General features: G+C 34.3%; 2 protein-coding genes across 3 annotated transcripts; both read right to left on the reverse strand.

The window, feature by feature from the left end:
- Nucleotides 1-8,006: 8,006 nt before the first annotated feature.
- NPRL2 (Nitrogen permease regulator-like 2) lies at nucleotides 8,007-15,303 on the reverse strand (the record flags this gene model as incomplete). The annotated part of the gene is made up of 5 exons (XM_012938623.1): nucleotides 8,007-9,023; nucleotides 11,005-11,583; nucleotides 12,158-12,619; nucleotides 14,054-14,158; nucleotides 15,247-15,303. 5 exons carry the CDS (start codon nucleotides 15,301-15,303, stop codon nucleotides 8,007-8,009), a joined length of 2,220 nt encoding a protein of 739 aa, XP_012794077.1.
- A 776-nt stretch (nucleotides 15,304-16,079) lies between these two features.
- Nucleotides 16,080-20,693, reverse strand: EXOSC1_1 (Exosome complex component CSL4; the record flags this gene model as incomplete). Of its 2 annotated transcripts, XM_051218979.1 has the most annotated exons (6): nucleotides 16,080-16,647; nucleotides 17,724-17,795; nucleotides 17,830-17,971; nucleotides 18,017-18,062; nucleotides 18,130-18,165; nucleotides 20,678-20,693. In XM_051218979.1, the coding sequence occupies 6 exons, from the start codon at nucleotides 20,691-20,693 to the stop codon at nucleotides 16,096-16,098; spliced, it is 864 nt and encodes a 287-aa protein (XP_051069117.1). In that variant the 3' UTR covers nucleotides 16,080-16,095. The 2 variants fall into 2 exon arrangements, with proteins under 2 accessions (XP_051069117.1, XP_051069118.1); XM_051218978.1 differs by having other exon boundaries at nucleotides 17,830-18,062.
- Between the last annotated feature and the right edge of the window lie 3,188 nt (nucleotides 20,694-23,881).

The following is a 23,881-nucleotide window of genomic DNA, read 5'->3' on the forward strand; positions in this document are numbered from 1 at the left end:
ATGATTTTGGTGTATATGAAATAAGAATTAGTCAAAGCTATGAATTTACCAAAGTTGATCATTGTCTCTTTTTGAACACATAAATCAGGTTTGGGTTTTTTAATTGCTACTTCTTCGACAGGTAAGAAAATGCAGTGTCTCGTCGGCAAACCAAAGATTACAGGTACACATCGCTAAAGTGTCAAAAAAACACAAATCTTAAGTCGAGGGTTTTTTGCTAACTGTCTCCACCTACTCAACATACTGTATATCTACAAACTTATTCAACAATATAGAGTTCTCAGCACAAAGTATTTCAACCAGTTTCCATTTCTTACCTCTTGGTCGATACTGACGATAAATATTGAGTGGTCACCAGTTAGATGTTAGCAGTCCAGTAATTCGACATCGAAATAATATACATTCTTTCCGCTGCATGTTGACAACAACCACAACATCTCCGATTGGGCTTTTTGTAACTTGTACAACAAAAAGTTGTACAATTTGCAGAAACGCACCCGAATAGGTTATGCGATTAATAGACATGTTGATGTATTAAAACAAACAAAAATAGATAATTTGTTGAAATATCTAGATGACAGGAACAGGTAGCCCAGATGTACAAACAGGCCGCCAAGTAAAATAGATAATGAATAAAAAAAGATGTATGCTAGAAAATGCTTTAGAAACTTGACACTCCGTTTAACTAGTGATAATGGAATACATTAATAAAGTTTTAATTCACTAAGTAATAAGTTGAAAACGAATGCTCGAAACCAAACGACAGGATCTAAATAATTGATAGACCCACAATTAAAAACTTTAACAAAATGTTCTTAATAAGAACCAGTGCTACTTGCGCTAATCAGCGCAAATTAACTGATTATGTAAAAAGAAAATTTAAACCTAATCTGAAACTATTGTGAACAAAATGCAAAAAATCAAAAGACTACAAGTACATTTTCTATGATATTCCATGTATGTAATATCATATCAACAACGATTTTTACTCAACAAATTTCCTGGTCTCTTCAGTCACCAACGCATATTCTTCTAGTTACACAGATAAAGTCCAAGACTGAGGAATTTATGTAAGCTTATGGGTTATCAAGCTAACATAAAACAATTTGTAAATCAAGGGCTGTGAAAAAAGACGAAATACTAGAAAACTGTATGTTTAAATGAAACATATATTCGTTAGTTCTAAAGACACAACCACTAAGTTATGACCGTGATCATTTTCAGTAGAATGAATAATAAGTGTTATAAGCAAAAATGAATAGCGGCTAGCAGTGGAATCTACAGCGCGCGTTTCGTTCTATTTGGGACTCGTCAGCTGGATGTACCTGCATCTCAGAATTGATATCCACTCTGGGACTCAAACCCAATACCGTCTGTTCCGAACGTCATCGCGTTATCCACTTAGCTACTGGGTTCTAATAGCCACTTGCTTGTCCAATGGGGTGAAATTGAAATTCACTTGGCATTATTTACTTGAATCCCCAGTTGATGTTTAGGACTACTTTGCTTATAATGCTTGTGACTTAATGCAATATAGAGGCAATACGCACAGTATGCATATATACTGATCGATTGCAGTCCTAAACATCAATACCAAGTGAATATGAATATTAGGTAATTAGTTTATAATATTTTTGTGAATAAAAATTGGATCTTTGACGTTTTGCAATATGGCCTAAATTTCTCCTTTAAAGAATTATTAATTGTAAGTGAGCAGAAGTTTAAATAAATCTATCTTCTATAACATCAGTCATTATTGTGCATATTCACAAATGTTCTCTACTTAAGTGTTTATTACAAACTACATTTACTGCGATGGGTAAATAAGTTTTTCGAATTGCCTTTTTGGTACTTGTTCAAGATTTTATGAAAATTACTGATCTTAAAAAGAAAATTATAATATACCATAACATTTTGGTTAAGCGAGATAAATGTATTATTTGTTTGTATTTTACAATCAACACATTCGCAATCAGAGTTGTGAATGTGTCATGAATGAGAAAAAAAACGTGATTCAACTCATAGTTGGCAGTTTAACTCCAGAACATGGTTTGATTTTTAATAAAAACGTGACAGCACTAAAAAAAATGAATTAGTTCATCATAATAAAAAGTTTGAATTGTATTTATTGTCATGTCAATGATTGCCGGGGTATAACATTGAAATAATGTAGATTCTAATTCTAGATAACTTGAAGTGATGAAATATGATTGAACTTGATTAGTTTTTCTTTTTTTTTATAGATCAAACAATGGTTTATACTTACGGTTGAATGTTATTCACCATGTTGGATTTTTATTCAAGTAATTTTATTTAGACATTTTTCGTAATTGATTTTGACATCAATAACGAAGTATGGTATTCAGCTACATATGTGAACTTCTCAAATGAAGGGAAACATATATCGAGCAATAGAAAAAGAACCGAAACTGTTTTAAAAGTTTTAATTGTGAAAAATGTTTCATAACATTGGAGGCTTGATTATTCTGAAACTTTAAATAAACTATCATTGTTGACCATGGTAAATTATCAGAGTATGCTAATTCATAACCCATTAATATGATACATGATTTACATCAGTTTTATGTCAATATACTGAAAGCTTAGAAAATAAATTTAGTTCAGCTGATGTTATAAAAGTTAGTTTAGATGATCGACCATAGAAAGTATTCTTAGAAAATGAATACCATTTTTCTATTGCACTGCCTACTAAATACTATCTAACAGAGATCAAGTAAACAAGTAAGTTAAATCATTTAAAGATCCCCATCATACTAAAAGACTAACATTGAAATCAGTCAGAATAAAAGTGTGCAAGTGTTTTAGAAACTAGAACTGAAAGAAACAGTGTTGGGGAACAAATATTTAACTTAGTAATCTATTTGTTTGTTAGTTATTTGTTGGTATTTTAAATTGTATATACTTACTTACGCCTGTTACATCTCGTGGAAGAGCATAGGCCGACCACCAACATCCTCTCTCCAACCCTAACCTGAGCTATCATTTCCAGTAACTATTAATCCTTTTCATGTCTGCTTCCAACTCTCGACGTAGTGTGTTTTCCGGCCTTCCTCTTTTCCCTTTACCTTCAGGATTCCAAGTTAGCTCTTGTCTCGTGATGCAGTTTGATGAACTCCGGTATGTGTGTTCTATCCACTTCCAACAACTTTTCCCAATTCCCTATTCATTTGAAAGTCTGTTTATTCTTCCCCATAGCAGGTTGTTGCTGAAGATATCCGGCAAACGGATATTCAGTATCTTGCATAGACAATTGTTTATAAATACATGAACCCTTTTGATGATCGTTGCAGTAGTTCTCAAAGTTTCAGCTCCCTACAACAGAACTGTCTCGAAGTTCGTATTGAAGATTCTCACTTTAATATTGGTTGACAATTGTTTTGAGTTGCATATGTTCTTCAACTGTAGGAATAGTGTCCTTGCTTTACCGATCCTCACGTTGACGTCTGCATCGGATTCTCCTTGTTCATCGATGATGCTGCCCAGATGGGTGGGTGAAAGTTTCCACCTCATCCAGACTTTCTCCATCAAGTGTGATTGGGTTGGTGTTCTCCGTGTTGTATTTGAGGATCTCGCTTTTTCCCTTGTGGATGTCGAGGTCTACTAATATAGAGGCTGATGCTACACTGTTTGTCTTGGCCTGTAATCGTTCGTGCGTATGGGATAGAAGTTTCAGATCATCTGTGAAGTCCAAATCGTCTAGCTGCATCCAGCCAGCTCATTACATCCCGTGCTTCCCCTAAGATGTCAAGGTCTTCATAATTCAGTCAACTTCCAGAAGAAAGAGGAAGGGAGGGAATAAGCAGTTATGTCTGACTCTGGTCCCCACTTGGAGTGCATCTGTCAACTATCCTTCATCCACGACTTTGCACTGTGGTCCGTCGTATGAATTCCGAATAATATTAACGATTTTCTCATGTACTCTATAGTGTAGAAGAAGTTTCCAATATGTTCTCCTGTCCACACTGCCAAATGCTTTCTCATAATCAAGGAAGTTGGCGTATGGTGACGAGTTCCATCCAGTTGATTGCTTAACTATAATCCGTAGTGTTGCGATTTGATCTGTGCATAACCAATATATATATATATATATATATATATATATATATATATATATAACTGGATGGTTAATTGTTTCTGATAACCTTATAGTTTATTATAATTAGTACAAATTCTTAATGGCACGATTTTAAAGTTATAGTGAATGCCTTATTTCTGATAGTTTTTAATCAAAATATCAGGTTAATATACAGCTTACCATTTTCCTGAATCTACAGTGTAATTTAAAATGATTGCGACAGGAATATCTCTGTAGTATCAGTTTTACCACAGCATAAGTTGTTTATGGGTGAAAAAATTGACAGATCCTGTAAAGTCTGTTATTTAAAGTGTTAACCGGTTTTCTGTGGTGCTTAAAACTCATTGATAGAGCGTGGCATTAATTATGTAAATATTGACTGTTCAATTAAGATTAAACGATACAACTATTCTATACTTAATAATTTTTTAATAATGGTTCCATTTATATGTAAGAATAGGTCTTGTACTAAATAATTACATCTAATCAAAGCCAAACAGAGAATGGAGGCTTTAGTAAAGATATATATGCTACGAATTGTAGTTACTTGAACAGAAGTATTGACTAGGATTTATTAGATAATATATATTTGAGATACTTGCAAAATTATAAGACTGATGTTATTGCCACAAGCCCAAACTTTATATCGATTCTCTGAAATTAAATGTTCTCTTATTTTGAATATTTACCTCTAAAAAATATTTAAAACTAGCGTCTAATTTGTTTTGAAAGAATTTCCATTTTAAGTATTACAGACTAGAATACATTATGGTTACTAACTTTCAGAGGGACTCTCTAAGTTTTACTGAAGTTCAAACATATAGAGCGAATATCACCGATCGACAATAAATAATCAGTGAGTATTATTATGGATTAATCGATGTTGGAAACAGATCAACCTAGATACTCTATCCTGAAGGTCTTGAATTCCTTCTAAAAAAGGGAAATAATAATTGCCATTATCACTATTATTATTCAAACTTTCTGTCACTTGAACCTATAAATTAAAATAATGATTCAAAGCAATCTGATTGCAAGTAGACAGCACGAAATCATCATTATATTTTTATTACAATAAAACATGTTTACAACAACATTAATTTTATAATGTTCATCACCATCAACAACAACATTACAACTTCTAAATCGACTAGTTATACCATCGAAATGATTCACCATGTTGTGTCACTATATATATATATATATATATATATATATATATATATATATATATATATATATATATATATATAATATGACGATGAACTCTTTTTACACACACATGCGCGTTTGTGCCCTGTAAAACTTCGCTTGTAACTTGCTTTAAAAAAGTAATTACTGCACCGAATTCAATCGATTATGCACCATGTTCATTTTGATTAGATTACTATCAATACAATTAACAGTATAATTCAAATAATTAAAATGTCATAAAGAATCATGCACTGTAATAGTTAAGAGAATAATAGACATCTTTGTCTATACTGTCAATTATGATGACAAACAGACATATATACACATAGAGCTAAAGATATATGCGAAAACGTAGTAATTAATATTATATCATAGACTTTGTCACTGTAGAAATTATGTGATAAATTTGAGTTCGTTATTTTTTTTCTGTTTCACTACAATTTGGGGTCAAATGCCTGAGTTCATTGTAACTGATAATTAACTTCACTAACCAATCATTATGGTGATATGTGTATATATAAATTGGATGAGATAATTCAACTTTCATTTGTAACTTAATACAACTTTACTTAAATCGAATTAATCGTTGTCTTTTCAATTAATGAATTCTAGTTAAAGAGTTAAACTCAACTTCAGCTGTGTTCATGTCTTCGATAAAAGATTACATTTGTGTATTCGATTTGATCAATGTCGAAGAAATGAGCACAACTTAGGCTGTTTACTCTGAATCAACTTAAAAAGATCTAGTTTCCAAAAAAAGTAATAAACCGTAAGTTGGATATTTTACCACATCTAGTTATCATGTAACAATCTTTTAAAACTTAGTTTACAATCAATAAACTAATTATAATTTAGATTGAGTTACCGAATTCATTTGTAGATGAATCTAAAATTCAATGATCACCTCCAAATGATCCCGAAGTATTTACACAAGGATTTAAACTAAGCTTCGTTTCCATTAACTTATTTAGATGGGTGGCATATCATAAAATAATATCCAACAGAACTAATTGGCAGTTCAATACATAAATCTGTTGTATCCAGATTTGAAGCAAAACTATTCAAGCGATTGTATGAAAGCTTGAAGTTTGGAGAATGGTTTTGTTGGTGAGCAAGATGTAAATATAAAGCTAAATACTAATCTTCTGTTTTTCAGTAGTTATTGAAATAACAGTGTCTAGTTTTCCAGAAATCTCCCGACTTTTAATTGCTTGGAGCTATTTATGGAGAAACCTTGAACTAATATTTCTTGCTAGCTTCCATAATCCAGCAAGGCACGTCTACAATCTTAAGAAAACAAATACTTTTTATGTGATTCGCGACCGAGTCACCCAGTGCTTCAGTCAGATATCATAGCATTCAACTATATGGGTCACATTGTCTGTTCATTTAGTCTGGTGACTGAATCGCGACTTGATACATAAATACCAAAAAGTACCATGCAGCATAATGTTAGTTAACGTTCAATAAATAATTAGTGTTAAATGATTACCACTAAAGTTCGAATTTTTCCACCGCAAATCATCTCTCGCGAAACTTTTTTATGAATTTACCTAAAATTATACATTTGGTTTATTTAAACGAAGATAAAATAGCTGAAGATGGTTCACATTACCAACAAACTTTAGTTAGACACCTGTTGAAAACTTCAGAGGATTGAAGTGTTTTGTTTTAGCAAGGGAACTTTAGGTTGCGCTGTGACTATGTTGTCTCTAGACCACTAATCTGTTATCTAATAGTCTTTATTTTCAACTTAAGCTGATTCCGAGTAGTAAGCGACCACTAAACATTAACATGAGTGATATATTGTCCCCTTTTATAAGTTTTACTTAAGGATTCTAATGATATCATGTTCCAGTCTTCAGAAATTGATAGGCAAAGATACAAAATATATGAGCTACTAAGGGGTTTCTAATTAGCATCACAATAAGTTGTATGGTTTCTTACATAAGTGTGCAGTTGACATAAATCCTAGTTTAGTTAAAAAATGAATCAGAAATAGCAAAACTGGCTACATTAGTTACAAAGGTTTGTGGGAGTTATTACGACGAAAAAAACAACTGATTCTATATCATTCAGAATAAAATGCATAAGGAACTGTCCCCCCCCCGGAAAAAAACGAATCAATGAGTATAGCTGTACATAAGGAAAGTGTATATTTTCATAACTTGTACAAAATATCAAGAGTTAAAATCGTTTAAGAATGATAAATTGCAACAAATATCGATATGAATAGATTGAGCCAAGAGACATTTCCTTTCAATCAATATTTCGTTATAATTCTACAATAGGCCTTATAGTTAATACTAGAATACGTAGTCAATTAAGTTATTTAATAAGATTTCATATTTAAAATTATTTCTCAAAAGAGTTAATCGAGATAATCTGAAGATAAAGGAGAATAAATTAAATGTAAAACTCAAAGGTTTTTGAGCGAAGGTTTTCCCATTAAGGGAATCAGAGCCAAGGTTTTCATTGAGTAAATCAAAACAGAGGTTAGTACAAAAATCAACGGACAACAATTGGATGAGAGAGTTTTATTAAGCAATAAAATCTTAATAGAGTAAATGAAACCAAAGATAATATTAGTTCATTTTATAACTTTACACTGTACAACATCACATTGTTGAAATAAATCAATGAACAAATATCAGAGAGGAATAGATTAATAAAGTAAGAAATTTAATATGTGATAAGTTAACAAAAATCAATTATTTCAACGCCACATCCAATAAAGATCCGGTAATATAAAGTTTATCTTATCCAAATTTAATGGCTCTACAAATGTTGTCATATTATTTTCTGGCTTAGACCATATTCGATCATGTACAACAATTTCTTCAACAGTTTGACTATTATTATTATTATGAATGGTAAAATTAGTTTCATCAGGACTAAAACTGAAACTACTAGAAGTTTTAGTTCTATTAAACGAAGATAAATCACGATCACAATAAGATATTTGTCTAGTAAGACATTCTTCATCAAAACGATATAAATTTAATAAATCACTAATATATTCTGGTACTTTATATCCAGATGAAGAATATTTTGTTGTATTACCATTGTTCGTTAATAAAAATGTAATGATTGAATCTAAACTATGCTGACCATCCATTAGTAGGGATTTTGAAATAGACCATGTTTGTTCATTAATTATTTGTGGTTTTTTAGTAAATTTACGTGAATTATGTCGTAATACAGATGAAGAATTTTTAGTTTGAAATTGCATGAATTGTTGTTGCATATTTGTATTGGAACTCGTACTACTGGTTGTGGTAACAGTTGTCGTAGTTGTTGTCATCATTGCAGGAATTGCTTCTTTTGATGACATAACTGATGATGACATCCGATATTTAATATGTTGTTCAGTAGATAATTCTAGTTTATCACTTATAGGATAACATTGAATTCGTCGTATTAAACCATTTACTTCACCAAATTGTACAAGACTTAATAAACTAATTTTACAGTGATGCTGTGTTTGATGATAAGATGCATGACAATTACAAAGTTTTGATGATCTTACAAACGGAAGGGAATGATATGATGATGTAGAAGAAGAAGATGATGAGTTCATGTAAGATGAACACTCAATAAATCGAATATGTGGATTGGCTGAAATTAAATATGATAAACTAAAATTGGATGAACCACAAAGGATTGTATACAGACGGAAAATATCGTGAATGCATAAACTTTGTAGTTTATGACGATTTGAATTAAACACTATCTGAATGTAAAGGAAACAATACAAAAAATCAAATACATATATAACAATAGTATTTATCATCATTATCGATAAGTACAGAAAGATGTCAAGCCAATAAAAGAAATACCATGACAAACTTGTATCTACACAAGCGTAAATTTAAAATTTTCAGTATATTTCATAAAATCCATTCAGTATAATATATTTTCTGGAAGCCTTCATCCAAACCTTAGCAATATTAAGGGGTCAGTTCAAACAGTCTACATCCCAACATAAAATGATCAATACAGTTCTAAAACTTAACAATGACAACGTCCAAAAAACAAGCACTTATATTTTGAGTGATCTCATTAGGCATGAGTCAGTCAGTCAGTCAGCTACAACGTAGGACCAGGCACACTTATGCATCGGTCCAAGTTGCCATACCTCATTAACACAACAAGATGGACACCGGATTCATAAAAGCAGTTAATTCAGAGGTGGTAATATATAAAAGAAAGATTGCAATAGTACAGCAAGAAAGAATTAGTTCGTAGAAAGAAAGATATGAAGCAATTTTAATCTCTTAGTTTAAGGGAAGATAGAGAGTGTATACACCGACGCCATTGTGATCGATTCTGAGCTGTCACCAAGAGTCTCCAACCATTGGTTACGACAGTCACGCGGACCCCAACCAAGTAGTCTGCATCTACCAACATGGATAAGACTAGAATCATTAGGCATGAGGTAACTTTTTAAGCATTAAACCCTCGTAAACTTTTAATATCATCTTCCTCAAAACCGTGTATTAGTTTTGTTTGATCGTTTTATTTCCATTTCTTCCAAATTAGATTACCTTTTGTATGTTACATTATGCTACTTATTAACATTTAGTAACTAACTTCATTTTCGATCATTTTGAGCGTATCGCGAGTTACATCCTCCGATTGTTCAGTGGTATTGATAGCTGTTTTTATGAATTTTTAACATTAAACTTACTTATTATTTTAATTGAAGCTTCGTAATATTTGTAATAACTAATTTAATTCTTTTTTGCATTCGTTGAGCTGTTAGTAACCTGTCAGAATAGGGTTGTGGAGATCGGTTTTTTTTGAGATCATGAACTGATCAATGTTAGACCACCATTAGAAACCTGGAAGCACTGAACACTCACTTCGTCCTAGTATAGTGCTCTTCCGCAGTGTCCAACCACGTCTCCGTATGCGGGACTCAAACCTAGGACCTACGGTGTGGCGCGAATGCTTAGCCCCATTTTGACCGCTTTCTGGCATTGTGATTTTGAACATAGTTATTATGCAGCCTATTATATTTTTTGTAAAGAATTTCTGTATACCTATTACAAGAAACATTTTTCCTTTGATTATATACTGGTGCAATAAGCACTAATTGAGGTTTATATATTTTCGTAGCAGTAGGAGTACCATATTCTAGACAAATACTTCTTTTTTATTTTGAGAACGTAACTCAGTCGTTTGACCGGAAGCCTTAATGGAAATAACACGGCTTCGGATAGCCGTATGACACGAAGCAGTCTGCTAACAAACTGAATAGGAAGCCTTTGGAAGATAACATATGAACACCTAAGCGTGAATTGCAAGTACGATAATTTGGAAAGCAACAATAAAACTCTGTAAAAATAGTGGCCAAGCGCAGAATGACAACCTTGTTTGAATTAATCAAAATGAAACGAGCAGTTACGATCATAATACTTTTTTAGACACCTAGTTCTATTGCTAACAGTAGCAAGTTTTAAACAAAAAAAACATTTTTAATATGATAAACCACTGAAAATCATGTGATTTTCAGTCTATCGAAATTGAACTTCTGAAATAAAGCCATACATTTTTGTTTTTACATTGGCCATCGTCGTTCATGTGATGGCTAATTAAGTAGTCTGTATATTGAGATGAATAACTGTACATTTAATACTGATATCCAACGATCGACTTTAGCTAGTAGTGCAACCAAAAGTATAAGAAATAAAAGCAAGTGAAATGCTTACCACAGTTTCCAAGCACATTTTGCTAAGAGAGGAGTCTGTAAGTAGAGTGGCCAGTCGTGGTAAACCTAGCCATCCAGGAATAAGTGTTGAATTGGAAAACTTATCAGCTTGAAGAAGCTGCATTATAAATGTAGGATATGGTAAGGCACGAACTAATCCTATTCGAGCAAGCTCAATTAAACATAGACGAGCTATAGCCACATCTAATTGAGCTAACTGAGCCAATTCAATTAAACGTCGTCTACCGTTGATATAAGGTAAAACACGTTGAGCCACAGCATCCAATGGTCTCCAACCACCATTCAAATTGTAACCCATTTTAGACTGACGATGATAAGTTGGAGAAGCGATTAAAACAAACACACAATTATCAGTAATCTCTGATTCACTTTGAGGATTGAAATTAGGAAAAACAACTTGATTATTATGGTGAAGATTGAACTGTCGGATTTTTTGACCAAATTCTAATCCCCGATCATTATCATCAACATTATTATCTTTTAAAATCTCTTCAGACACCAGTTCAAACATATCGAATGACAAATTGCTATACGACCCATGATCCTGTCTAGGACTAAACTAGTAGAAAAAAATTGGAACTATATGAAGAAATCTAAAATATTTAACTTAATGAAGTGGAAAATATTTCGAAGAAATTAATTCTTATAAATAATTAAACCCAAAACCGTGTTAAATTAGTTTAGATATCATGCTTACTTCCTCAAAAGATAATGATTAAGAAAAAGTCAAACAACATTCATAAACAATGAACATCAACTGAAAAGTCATCATCCGACTTTCTGTATATGTATGAGTTCCACTTCACCGATTACAATTCATGTCAGTACGCAAATAGTGTACTAAATTTATTGGAAGTTATCTAATTTTGACTAAATAATACCAAAGTTTACGCCACGGTCTATATAAGGTTAGTGAACTAGTTGACGCTATTTTCAAACACCAGATTAGCTTAGCTTCACATGGCTGTCAAGTGACAGGAATGACCTTGGCGCATTGCTACCATGGTTGCCTGTTTTATTTTTTGCTTCGGCTGTTTCAACGAGACAAATTCTGGCATCGAGAAGATTGTTAGTTGTATACATAACATTTGAGAAATAATTTTGAAGACATTGATAGGATCGATAAAACATACCCGTAAGTACAAAGAGCCACTATTGGGAAACGAAAGAATACACATTCCGGATTCATGTAATTGTTTGTAAATTGATTTAAGACGGAGTAATTTTACGCACTTTTCTACACCTTCATGATGTCCTAATGAGCGAGACAGAAATCCACATTGTTCTTCTAAAGCATAAAAATATCTATTAATCTTTAGTGTTAATGCCTCGTAAGCTGCTTGGACGTTAGGTCTCAAACCGCCGGCTGAATAATCGTCCCAGAACTGCCAGTGTGATATATCATCCCGATTAGCAGTTGCTTTTGGCTTAATGACAAGACATATATTGAACTGCAATGTATTTCTCTTATACTGGACACCTTCGATGCGTTGCAGGCAGCCGATCACATAGTGTCTAAAAGCCTCTATTGTTACTAACCGGAAAGCTAATTCAGCTCGCGGGATAACAGCGTTGCCAATCTCCTTAAATTGGGTCTGTAAAAAACAAATGAGAAAATGGTAGTGTGTTATAAGTCATCCACTGTAAACAATAGTAAGATTATTGACTGCAAGAAGCTAACCATCTAACATGGTAATAAGAGGTACGTCTAACGAATGAGGTAGGCACAGAGGTGAATAAAACACTGAAACAACTTAAAGTTCAAACAAAAAGTGATCTTAATTGTGAAAGGCTTTTATTCACATATGGCTTTGACACAGTTAGGTGTGAGTTTCATTTGCAAAGCGTTAATTAGATGATAATGCAACAAGATACCACTATGCTAAGTCGTAAATCAGTTTGCTATTTATTGAAATTGCAATGAATCTTAAGCATCATTTTTGTAAAATAGAGATACATTGATTTAGAGATAACAACAAAGTGCTATTGATGTTTGCTCAGGAAGTCCAATAAGTGAAGTTGTCTAAATACGAAATACATCGCTCCATGGTTACTCCATGTTGTAAATATATGGAAAAGACCATAAAGGGATAAATTCTGTTGCTTAGGCTACCAAAAAGTTTGCCGTCTACTATCGTATTTATTTTCACATTACACAATATAACCATTCAACTCTACACTTTCGATTTGTCTTGGATGCTGGGGTTAGGAATCTTTAATAATCTTTCAGACCTCTCCATAGGATTGTCCATACTTAGTTTCAATATACTGTAACTAATGTTGATGTCAAGCAGCTTATACTCACGTATAGTGGATATTACAATTCAAAGAGAATTAAAGTCTTTAACTACTGGCTATAGCGGCGTAGCTACGTTCTACAGACGACGATCAAGTGGCCTTTTTACCTAGTGATCTTCACTGACAATGAAACTAGACGGAAGAAAAACTGTGAACAAACTATAACATAGAGCCGTGGAACCACGGATAGCCCAATTAGACTTCTACGGGCGGTGTACCAAAGGTTATACAGCTCAGTGGTATAAGACGTAACCAGACATCTCAAAATAGGAACCAGTAGTGATATTGATGTAATCTTTTACTACATTCTCCATAAAAAGCAAGATATATGTCTATCAAGAAGTAATGGTTGTTTTATTTTAACTATATCCTTCAAAATATAGTTGTTATTTATTTGACGATTTCTTTCTTCTATAATACGGTATTTTGACTATATGTGCGCCATTTATTGGCATCTTATTATACGCAGCTTCTTGAATTACAAATAAAAAAACATATTGGGTATAACTTTTTCGAAGTATGATGCAAAGATTGACATTTTGTTTCGAAGTTAAAAAGTGATGTAAAAACAAGCTACTTAGTGAAACATAGCCAGCGAAGTTGATTTCTCCACTAAACTGATTAGTTTAGATGACAAGCCATTTAAGCTTGGATCAAAATCTACAAACTTTTGAGAACTGGACATAAATTTTAAAATACTGGATAATATATATAACTAAAGGGAAACATACCGGGGATACATAGTTGTGTGGATACTGATAGGCGATTACAGTCCCCTGGACATTTTCAAAGGTAGCACAAAGGATTGCGGCTAGTTCCGTGGTTCGAACTCCGGCCTGTAAACAAGATCTAAAATGTTAGTTTGTTTATATATGTCACTATTTTGATAATAATTTCGTTGACTTTCAAATGAAAACTTTTGTGGTTGACTTAAGTGTACAACCATAAACTCAAGTTAATGTGATGACCAAAAAGTCGAAATTATTCCACACAATATATCTAAATTGTTATATTTCGGTAAATTTACATATTATTAGTGGAAATTTGCTGTACTCAACATTCAATAGCTTTTCAAGTACATCTAGTTACTTTCATAATTATTAACAGGACAACAGATACATTCGAGGGTTAAAACTTAGTCATCTACTTTATAAATATAGGAGTTTTATTTCAAAATGTAATTAAACCAACCTACTGACCCACGTACTATTTAAAATCAATACAAATTCAGGTTAAAGACTACAAACAAGCACAATCCATTCTTAAACCGTTGGATCAATTTCAGAAACATTTTACAGAAATAGCACGTATATTGTAGAATGTAGATGAGAACTTGGTAGATAAGAAGTGACATGAGCTGATAAACGTTCAGAAAATTAAAGAAAAGATGTACGAAGATAGAAATAAGTTGATGTAAAGGGATAAATCATATTTTTGGAATAAAAATGAAATGCACGGTGTGCGAAAAATCTTGGGAGCTAATACTAAGACTGGGAACAAGCAGTCATCACACAACCCTTCTAGCTTTGCGATGACGCGACTTTAATTCACTTTCCATCCCACTTTATTATGTTGAGAAGTATTACTTGTACGCACATTACTAACAGACCACAAAGTGTCATGTTTACTAGCGATGTCGGTTTATGAGACGAAAATATTCAAACGAACTACTACGTCAGTCAGGTACAACGTAGCACCAGGCACACATATGCATCGGTCCAAGTTGCCACAACTCATTAGCACAACAAGTACATGGGACATTCAACTAGAAGTGTCAATTTTTTTGGTAACTTTAAGAATTACTGGCAAAAGCTCCACAAAAAGCCCAGTGATATTTCATCGGGATTGAGGAGACAGTATAGAAAGACGAACCAACGAACAAAATGGAGCAGATATCATAATTTCACACTATCAGTGTAATAACTTGAGACACCACAGGCTTAGAGACAGATTGAGAATCTATGGAAACGTATGAAAACATTATCGCTTATTTCGAACCTTAAATATAAGTAGGATGAAAAGAAAATAGTCAATCATAGTTTATTATTTAGAAATTGGTCACTTAAAGCAAAAATATTACTTGACTGACTACTTGTCCAGAGTCAATTATTACTGTTTAAATTACTTGTATGCTGAAACTTATGTCATCAACATTTATTGGTAAAAGAAGACAATAAGTTCGGAAGTCTTGAAATCACTTGAATAACCAACAAACCTGTGATATTCCCCAAAAATGATTAAACGCACTCCAAACTTAGAACTGTAGTAGCTAGGGTGAAAGGATACAGCTTCTCTTGTTTGTTCTCATGTTCTTGAGTCTATTTTAAATGTATAGTTGAAAGGTATAGTAATTTAGACTGACATTACTTCGAACCATGATCTACACTAAAGCGTCTGTTCATGATTAGACTAATGTATTGTTTATTTATTGAAGATCGTTAATTATTGCTACAATAGACAACTAACAAGTAATACTTTTGTAAATATGTCATCAAGTTACCTTGGTTTGCGAGCAATTAATAGAACAATGGATTTTATTGTTTGAAAGTTCCAAGGTTCAGTAATACAAAGAATATCCACTTCAGACAAAAGCAGGACATAAATAGATAGCGCGTAAATATCTCTAGTGTGCTTCTGATTAGGAGTAAGATAATGGATAAGACAACAAGACAGATTTTCCGAAACGTCTAAGAGCTGTATTACGAACAAATAACTTAAGAAATTGACAAGCAAAATTATTCATATAAGCAGAACAAATTTTATATGAAATAATTTATTCAATTTGAGCACAAATCAACTGAGTAATAAGTTCATCTGGCACACGAGCAACTTTTCGAGGGTATCGAGTAAGTGTGTGAGGACATAGCATCTCAGTCCATCCAACAGGAACAAGGGGAGAGCCACTTGTACTGCCAAGAAGTTCGAGAAAGCTGTTATCAGGAGACCTTCCAAGACCAAGGACCACGCCTAAATCAGGCTCAGCAGTAGATAGAAGACAAACAGAACTGGAGCCACTTATGTTTGCATCATTGGTGGCCGCCACTGAACAGGATATAGCCTGAGTAGTTAACAACGTGGATAACGTCTGTGGTGAAGTGCTAGACATAAAGGAACCAGTGTTGGTATATGCTCCAGGACCCAAGAGATTAATAACACGAGCTCGAACAATATCTCCTGGCCTAAAACAGCAGCCTGGTTCTGCTTGATCGCGTTGCGTAGCACGAATATCCTCACGTCTTATGAGACCTTTGAATGGTCCGGCAAGGCAAACTTCTCCAATCGCGACGATATCGCAGCGAACAAATCTTCGTGTAATACTAGAAACCTATGGCGAAAAGTCAAACTTCATTAAAGAGGTTGGGGGCTTTCAATGTTTTCAAAAAGAGCAAAACAAATAATTATCTATTTCATCGTTCTTTTGATCATGGATTTAAATCATTCAAAGAAGATAAACTAATTGTTGGTACTATGAATATGCAGAAAACTAAGGGATGGTAATAACCATTACGTAAACTGATATACAAGCTAACTAAGCATATGATGAGAGGGGAGAAGGATAAAGACTGTAGCATCAGCATACGAAATCACAGTGTTCGATGAAAACGTTTGTAATACATTTATGGTTCGTTAAATGTAATAGTGATTTGATGTAACTTAATAACAAGGTTCAGATTTAGTCCATTGGTTTTGAGACTGTGATTTAGTGGTAATACTCAATTGTATAGATTGAAGCGCAGTGAGGCTTGAATCTGAAGTGGAAAGTTGAGCGGTTCGACCAATCCATCACTTCGGGGCAAAGAATGAAACTGGCAAGAGCCCGTAACTACACTAACTTGTGAATTGCTGGGAATAGTGAAGTTTTGTATATGTGAGTAGGTGTTAGTAAAAATCATACTGTGGAAGGAGCTGACAGTATACCATCTATGAAAATAATTATACAAATCCCTATTTTTTATTTTTTCAGTGATCCATTATATGATACTGTAATGCCATTATTTCTCTTTTCAACCTGAACTCTCTAAAGTAGTCAATTAACGAGTGTCTAATTCGAAACTTATTTAAAAATAATTAGAAGCTTGATACGAATATCTACTTGCCACACTTCAGACTACGATATGCATCATTAGAGTCTTAATGTTTGGGGATATAAAACGATAAAGGGCAGATTCTAATTGAAGATATTTTGGGTTTTACCTTGAGAGAACAAGGACAATATGCGAACTTACACACCTAACTAGATGCAAAAGTTCTGGAAACAGTATTTTAACCTTGAAATAAACATACAAAACTAATTAACTGACAGGGAAATAGATATGCAACTTGTACCACCACTTAGCTGATTGTATGGTTAGTATGCGTTACAAACAAAAAAGCCGTTAAAGGCATGCTTTACTAACTTACTTTGGCCAACACAATTGACCCGGTGTAAGGAACTATGCCAGAAGTTTTCAACGGCACAACTGAAAATGTTTTCTAACATAAGCAACGAATTAATGGATAAGCATACTGATCCGTCCGTATGTGATTCCTCCTTGACATATCCAAATGCACTTGACAGTATATTCCCCGAGCAACAGTACGTCGACGGCCCACTTTTCTTATTGACGTCTAAAGGGGATATAAGGTCCCCAGGGACTACAATTCTACTGCTACACATTAAGTTTGATTTTTGAAAAACACTATAACTGTCATACGTCAAAGCCTGAGCTGAGTATGAATTTTGTCTACGAGTACGACAATCTAAAATATAAAAGGCGTGTGGATAATCACAACAAAACAAACTAGACGAAGTAGTTGGGAAACTCACCGTTACGTATACGTTTGAACGGGACTCTAAGACCGTCTACAATCCAATATTACTTATTTAACTAACATTGACCTTTTAAACTTTTCAGGGTAAAACTTAATAATTATTTTTTTCTTGGAATCTTTCCTTGAGGATTGTTTCGTCGATCCTTCAAGAGCCCACAAGGCGTAAAATATTGGTCATAAAGTGCTTCGGGAAACATTCCCTAAGTAGTCTGCTTCATCCCTATTAGAACTAGAGTAAATACCAAATCTCCATCGGAAAAAATAACAAGATCGCTCTTCACTATCACCTCCTTGTGTGAATTTCATGGTGTAACTAGTGATCACGTGGTATTTCCCTTTAATTTTATACCTATTCTTCAGCGTTCTTCTCTTTAGTGATGTATCAGTCCTTGAAACTGAGACTCAAATGTAATAGCAAACTATTATGACAGAGGATTGTGAGTGTTATGGAACGTCTGATCCTTTTAAACGTTAAGGGAGTGAGTGTGGTTCTTGGTGAGCTGGCCAACATTTTTACTTAGTAAAGGTACTTCTATTTTTCTTTGCATCCATTTATTTCAATCAAGCTTTGAACGGGACTCTAAGACCGTCTACAATCCAATATTACTTATTTAACTAACATTGACCTTTTAAACTTTTCAGGGTAAAACTTAATAATTATTTTTTCTTGGAATCTTTCCTTGAGGATTGTTTCGTCGATCCTTCAAGAGCCCACAAGGCGTAAAATATTGGTCATAAAGTGCTTCGGGAAACATTCCCTAAGTAGTCTGCTTCATCCCTATTAGAACTAGAGTAAATACCAAATCTCCATCGGAAAAAATAACAAGATCGCTCTTCACTATCACCTCCTTGTGTGAATTTCATGGTGTAACTAGTGATCACGTGGTATTTCCCTTTAATTTTATACCTATTCTTCAGCGTTCTTCTCTTTAGTGATGTATCAGTCCTTGAAACTGAGACTCAAATGTAATAGCAAACTATTATGACAGAGGATTGTGAGTGTTATGGAACGTCTGATCCTTTTAAACGTTAAGGGAGTGAGTGTGGTTCTTGGTGAGCTGGCCAACATTTTTACTTAGTAAAGGTACTTCTATTTTTCTTTGCATCCATTTATTTCAATCAAGCTTTGAACGGGACTCTAAGACCGTCTACAATCCAATATTACTTATTTAACTAACATTGACCTTTTAAACTTTTCAGGGTAAAACTTAATAATTATTTTTTTCTTGGAATCTTTCCTTGAGGATTGTTTCGTCGATCCTTCAAGAGCCCACAAGGCGTAAAATATTGGTCATAAAGTGCTTCGGGAAACATTCCCTAAGTAGTCTGCTTCATCCCTATTAGAACTAGAGTAAATACCAAATCTCCATCGGAAAAATAACAAGATCGCTCTTCACTATCACCTCCTTGTGTGAATTTCATGGTGTAACTAGTGATCACGTGGTATTTCCCTTTAATTTTATACCTATTCTTCAGCGTTCTTCTCTTTAGTGATGTATCAGTCCTTGAAACTGAGACTCAAATGTAATAGCAAACTATTATGACAGAGGATTGTGAGTGTTATGGAACGTCTGATCCTTTTAAACGTTAAGGGGAGTGAGTGTGGTTCTTGGTGAGCTGGCCAACATTTTTACTTAGTAAAGGTACTTCTATTTTTCTTTGCATCCATTTATTTCAATCAAGCTTTGAACGGGACTCTAAGACCGTCTACAATCCAATATTACTTATTTAACTAACATTGACCTTTTAAACTTTTCAGGGTAAAACTTAATAATTATTTTTTTCTTGGAATCTTTCCTTGAGGATTGTTTCGTCGATCCTTCAAGAGCCCACAAGGCGTAAAATATTGGTCATAAAGTGCTTCGGGAAACATTCCCTAAGTAGTCTGCTTCATCCCTATTAGAACTAGAGTAAATACCAAATCTCCATCGGAAAAAATAACAAGATCGCTCTTCACTATCACCTCCTTGTGTGAATTTCATGGTGTAACTAGTGATCACGTGGTATTTCCCTTTAATTTTATACCTATTCTTCAGCGTTCTTCTCTTTAGTGATGTATCAGTCCTTGAAACTGAGACTCAAATGTAATAGCAAACTATTATGACAGAGGATTGTGAGTGTTATGGAACGTCTGATCCTTTTAAACGTTAAGGGGAGTGAGTGTGGTTCTTGGTGAGCTGGCCAACATTTTTACTTAGTAAAGGTACTTCTATTTTTCTTTGCATCCATTTATTTCAATCAAGCTTCCTTAAAAACTCAGAACAACTATGCTACCTTCGATTTCACCTTGAGTCTCAAGTTATTCCGCAAATAACTTCAAAAATTACTAACAAACGATTGGAGGAAAAGTAGTCCTCAGCTTGATGTTGTGAATCGATACGACAGAACAGATTGGATTCCAGAAGCCTGTAGTCGTCCACAAGCTAGTCCTTCGGCATCGTAATCAAGCACCTAATAATACGGAATGACTTCGTTTTCAGTCAAACAGCCATGTGATCGACCTTGTCAAATGCCTTGGAAGTATTTGTATCTTATACACTCACGACAATTATGCTCCATTGATAAAGTTCAATAATTTAAGTTTGTCGACAGGTCCGTTTAATGCAATCTATCTTGAAGTAATCTGTGTTGAAGGTTTAAAAAGGAAAAGGTTTTCATTTGAATAATATCTGACTTACCCTATGATTCTTGCCACAACTTTCCCAGTCTTAGAGAGTAAATGGGTCGAGTACTGATTGAAAGCTTTAACCTTATTACCCTCTTTATTAATGAGTGTAACGGTATGGGCATGTTTGCTTCGGAGAAAACTATTTTCTTAACAAGCCATATGTGAGTCTTTTCTCATCCACAGACTTGATAAAATGAGTCTGGAATTTTATCTTGCCACCTTTTTAAGAGATAATTTTTTCATACTTAATAATATCTGGTGTTATTGGAAAAGCGGGTTGAATTCCTGAGTTTACAGTGGCTTCCAATGATTTTGGACGCGTTGAACTTGAGATGTTTCGAAAACTTCCATATTTTAACACAGGAGAATAAATACATCAGTAGACTACGGAGTCTTCTCACATAGGTACCATAATTTATCCTCGTCGATATGGTTGTCATGAATGGCTGATTACTTTCAACATGAGCTCATCTACGTTGTCTTTTGGAAAATCTCCATCAAATAAGGTTGCCAGGCATAATACAACCGCCTAACATATGTGACGTTGAAGCTACACAATCCGAAGGCACTATTTTGGTACCCTCTAATGAAGTGGCCATGATGTCTCACTTATTAAGCACTTGAGTTTGGTCACATCTAATGAGCGCGCTGTTATATTAACATAGTGGACCATAAAATACATTTTAATCATCCGGGACTTTAAAATGTCATAGTAAGGAACCGTTTTTATTGAGGTTTTAAATCCATGACTTAAACTTTATGGGATTTCCTCTAACTATCGCAATCCCCATGTCGTTCTCTGATGAACTTGTAGATTACCAACCTAGGTGATCCGTGTCAATGATTGAGGATTTACTAGTGTCGATGGGAGTAACGAGCTATCCAGTTTTCGTCTACGTCAGACCTCACGGCTGACACCGAAGTTGAATTACACCGTCTTATCCAGGTTTTATGACTACTATAATTATCGTACGACACAAATAACATCAGTGCATAACTATGTTAGTCAGAATAGGCAGAAGAAACGGGGTATGACCAGCTGCATGCCCCATAAATTACCATGGTTTTCATTAGTGTATATCAGCAACTGGTTCCTATCCCGTTTATTATCATCTCCGTCTCCCCCTTAATTCTTTCTATTCCGTTGCCTTAAACATTACCGAATAATTCCAATTATTACTTTACTGTTTTCACATTGCGATCAACAAACCTCATGCCTGGTGATGCGATAGCTGCTGGTAACCAGAGTGCCTACTACCCAGAGGAAAACTCACCCACTCAAATCACATGACATACAAATCCCTGTATAGCTACCGAACTGGCAAGAATTAGTGCAGTCAAGTGGGTAGACTGTAGAACTACGGTGTACTTTGTTATTAGTACTGCTCCAATAATAGACCTAATGATAAAATTGTAGATTTTACATAATGTAACTGCCTAATCTATAGTATCTTATGTGGAAGTCACATTATCTACACTGACCCATCGTATCGTAACAATTACCAAAATATGGTGGAGTACACATTTAGACTGGAGATAACATATTTAATATGAATGAAAGAGATAAGTTGCACAAGAATGATCACGCTTGCGAGGCTGAGCCATGCCACCCGATCAAACTGAACTGACGTTCCCGCTTTTCTTGGTCTACCATCTCTTCGTTGTCAATTGTGGAATATAAGTCTTTTCAGTAACTATATGTTTTGCTTCAAAGGTTGTGTGGCTAGGGTCTAATGCCACTACTTATTGAACATTACCACGCGCTTGTAACCGTACCGAAACAACAAGAAGCAAGTACAAATAAATCAGTCGATTAATAAAAGCTCGTGACAAAGATATTGTATATATTGGATGTCATATAATTTATTCTTAAGGACTAAGGGTAATGCTTTATTGTAATTTACTGATATTTCTTTCCTGGTCAATATAAATAGGCAGCCACATGGAGCCAACGAAACCCCGCTGCTACTGGACCCGAAAGCCTATTAAGCAAAGACTCTTTCATTACGTGCGCGCTTTACGAACGGGAGGTCTCGCCCTAACATGACTAGTACTACTGAAACTTCTGTTACTTTTAGGCGACAAAAATATCATCTTCGTTCCAGAGAGTCTGTCTTGAGCTTAACGTTCGGCAGACCAATTTTATTTATGATGTTGAACCGAGTTAATTGTTAACTGTGGTTTTGGTTCAGCCTACTACTCGGTCATTATAGTTTTTCACGTCGAGGTTAGTTATGGTATATCCTAATCTCCTATACCACCCGTTTGATCTGTTTTGAGAGTTCTGTTTTTTGTTTTACGGTTGTAAACGTTTGCTAGGATCTATCTAACAACTCACATTTCACCATAGTCATTGTTACGTCCAAGTTTTTGCTCGTTCCAGTCATTGAAGTACGGTATATCGATCTATTTGCAATTTACAAACCCAAGTTAACAATAGAACCAAACTACATTTCAGGTACCAAAGTTTATTCGCAATTTACAAATGGTCGACCCAAATGTCGCTTTCCAGTTTCGTAGGTTGCCTGTCCATTATCATGAAGCTAATTCAGACAAATATGACGCAGAGGTTTATGCGCTTTAGGTGGAAGGCATTAACTAGCGACGTACGAACGCAGCGAGTTTACTAAACAAAACGGATGAGTTTGTAGAATTATTGTCTACTATAATATTAGTGCTGCTCTAATAATAGACCTAATCCTAAATTTGTAGATTTGTCATGATATAACTACCTAATCTATAAGATCTTACGTGGAACTCACACCATCGACTACGCCAACTCACTGTATCGTATCAATTACCAATACATGATGTAGAACAAGGTTAGGCTAGAGAAGGAACAATATATTTAATACGAATAGAAGATATAAGGTAACATTCAGATGGACCACGCCTGCATGGCCGAGCCATGCCATCCGATTAACTCCAGTCCATTCAATTCATTGTTCGCGCCTTCTCCATTGTTAGGTATTTATCCGCGTTAAATATTGAATATCTATTTTCTGAGTAGTCTCGTGTTCACAGCTTTGTGGATTGTGTGGCTTTTGTCCAATGCCACTACACTACTCTCCCACCAGAA

This window comes from Schistosoma haematobium, chromosome 3, assembly GCF_000699445.3.
Source record: "Schistosoma haematobium chromosome 3, whole genome shotgun sequence".
NCBI lineage: Eukaryota > Metazoa > Platyhelminthes > Trematoda > Strigeidida > Schistosomatidae > Schistosoma > Schistosoma haematobium.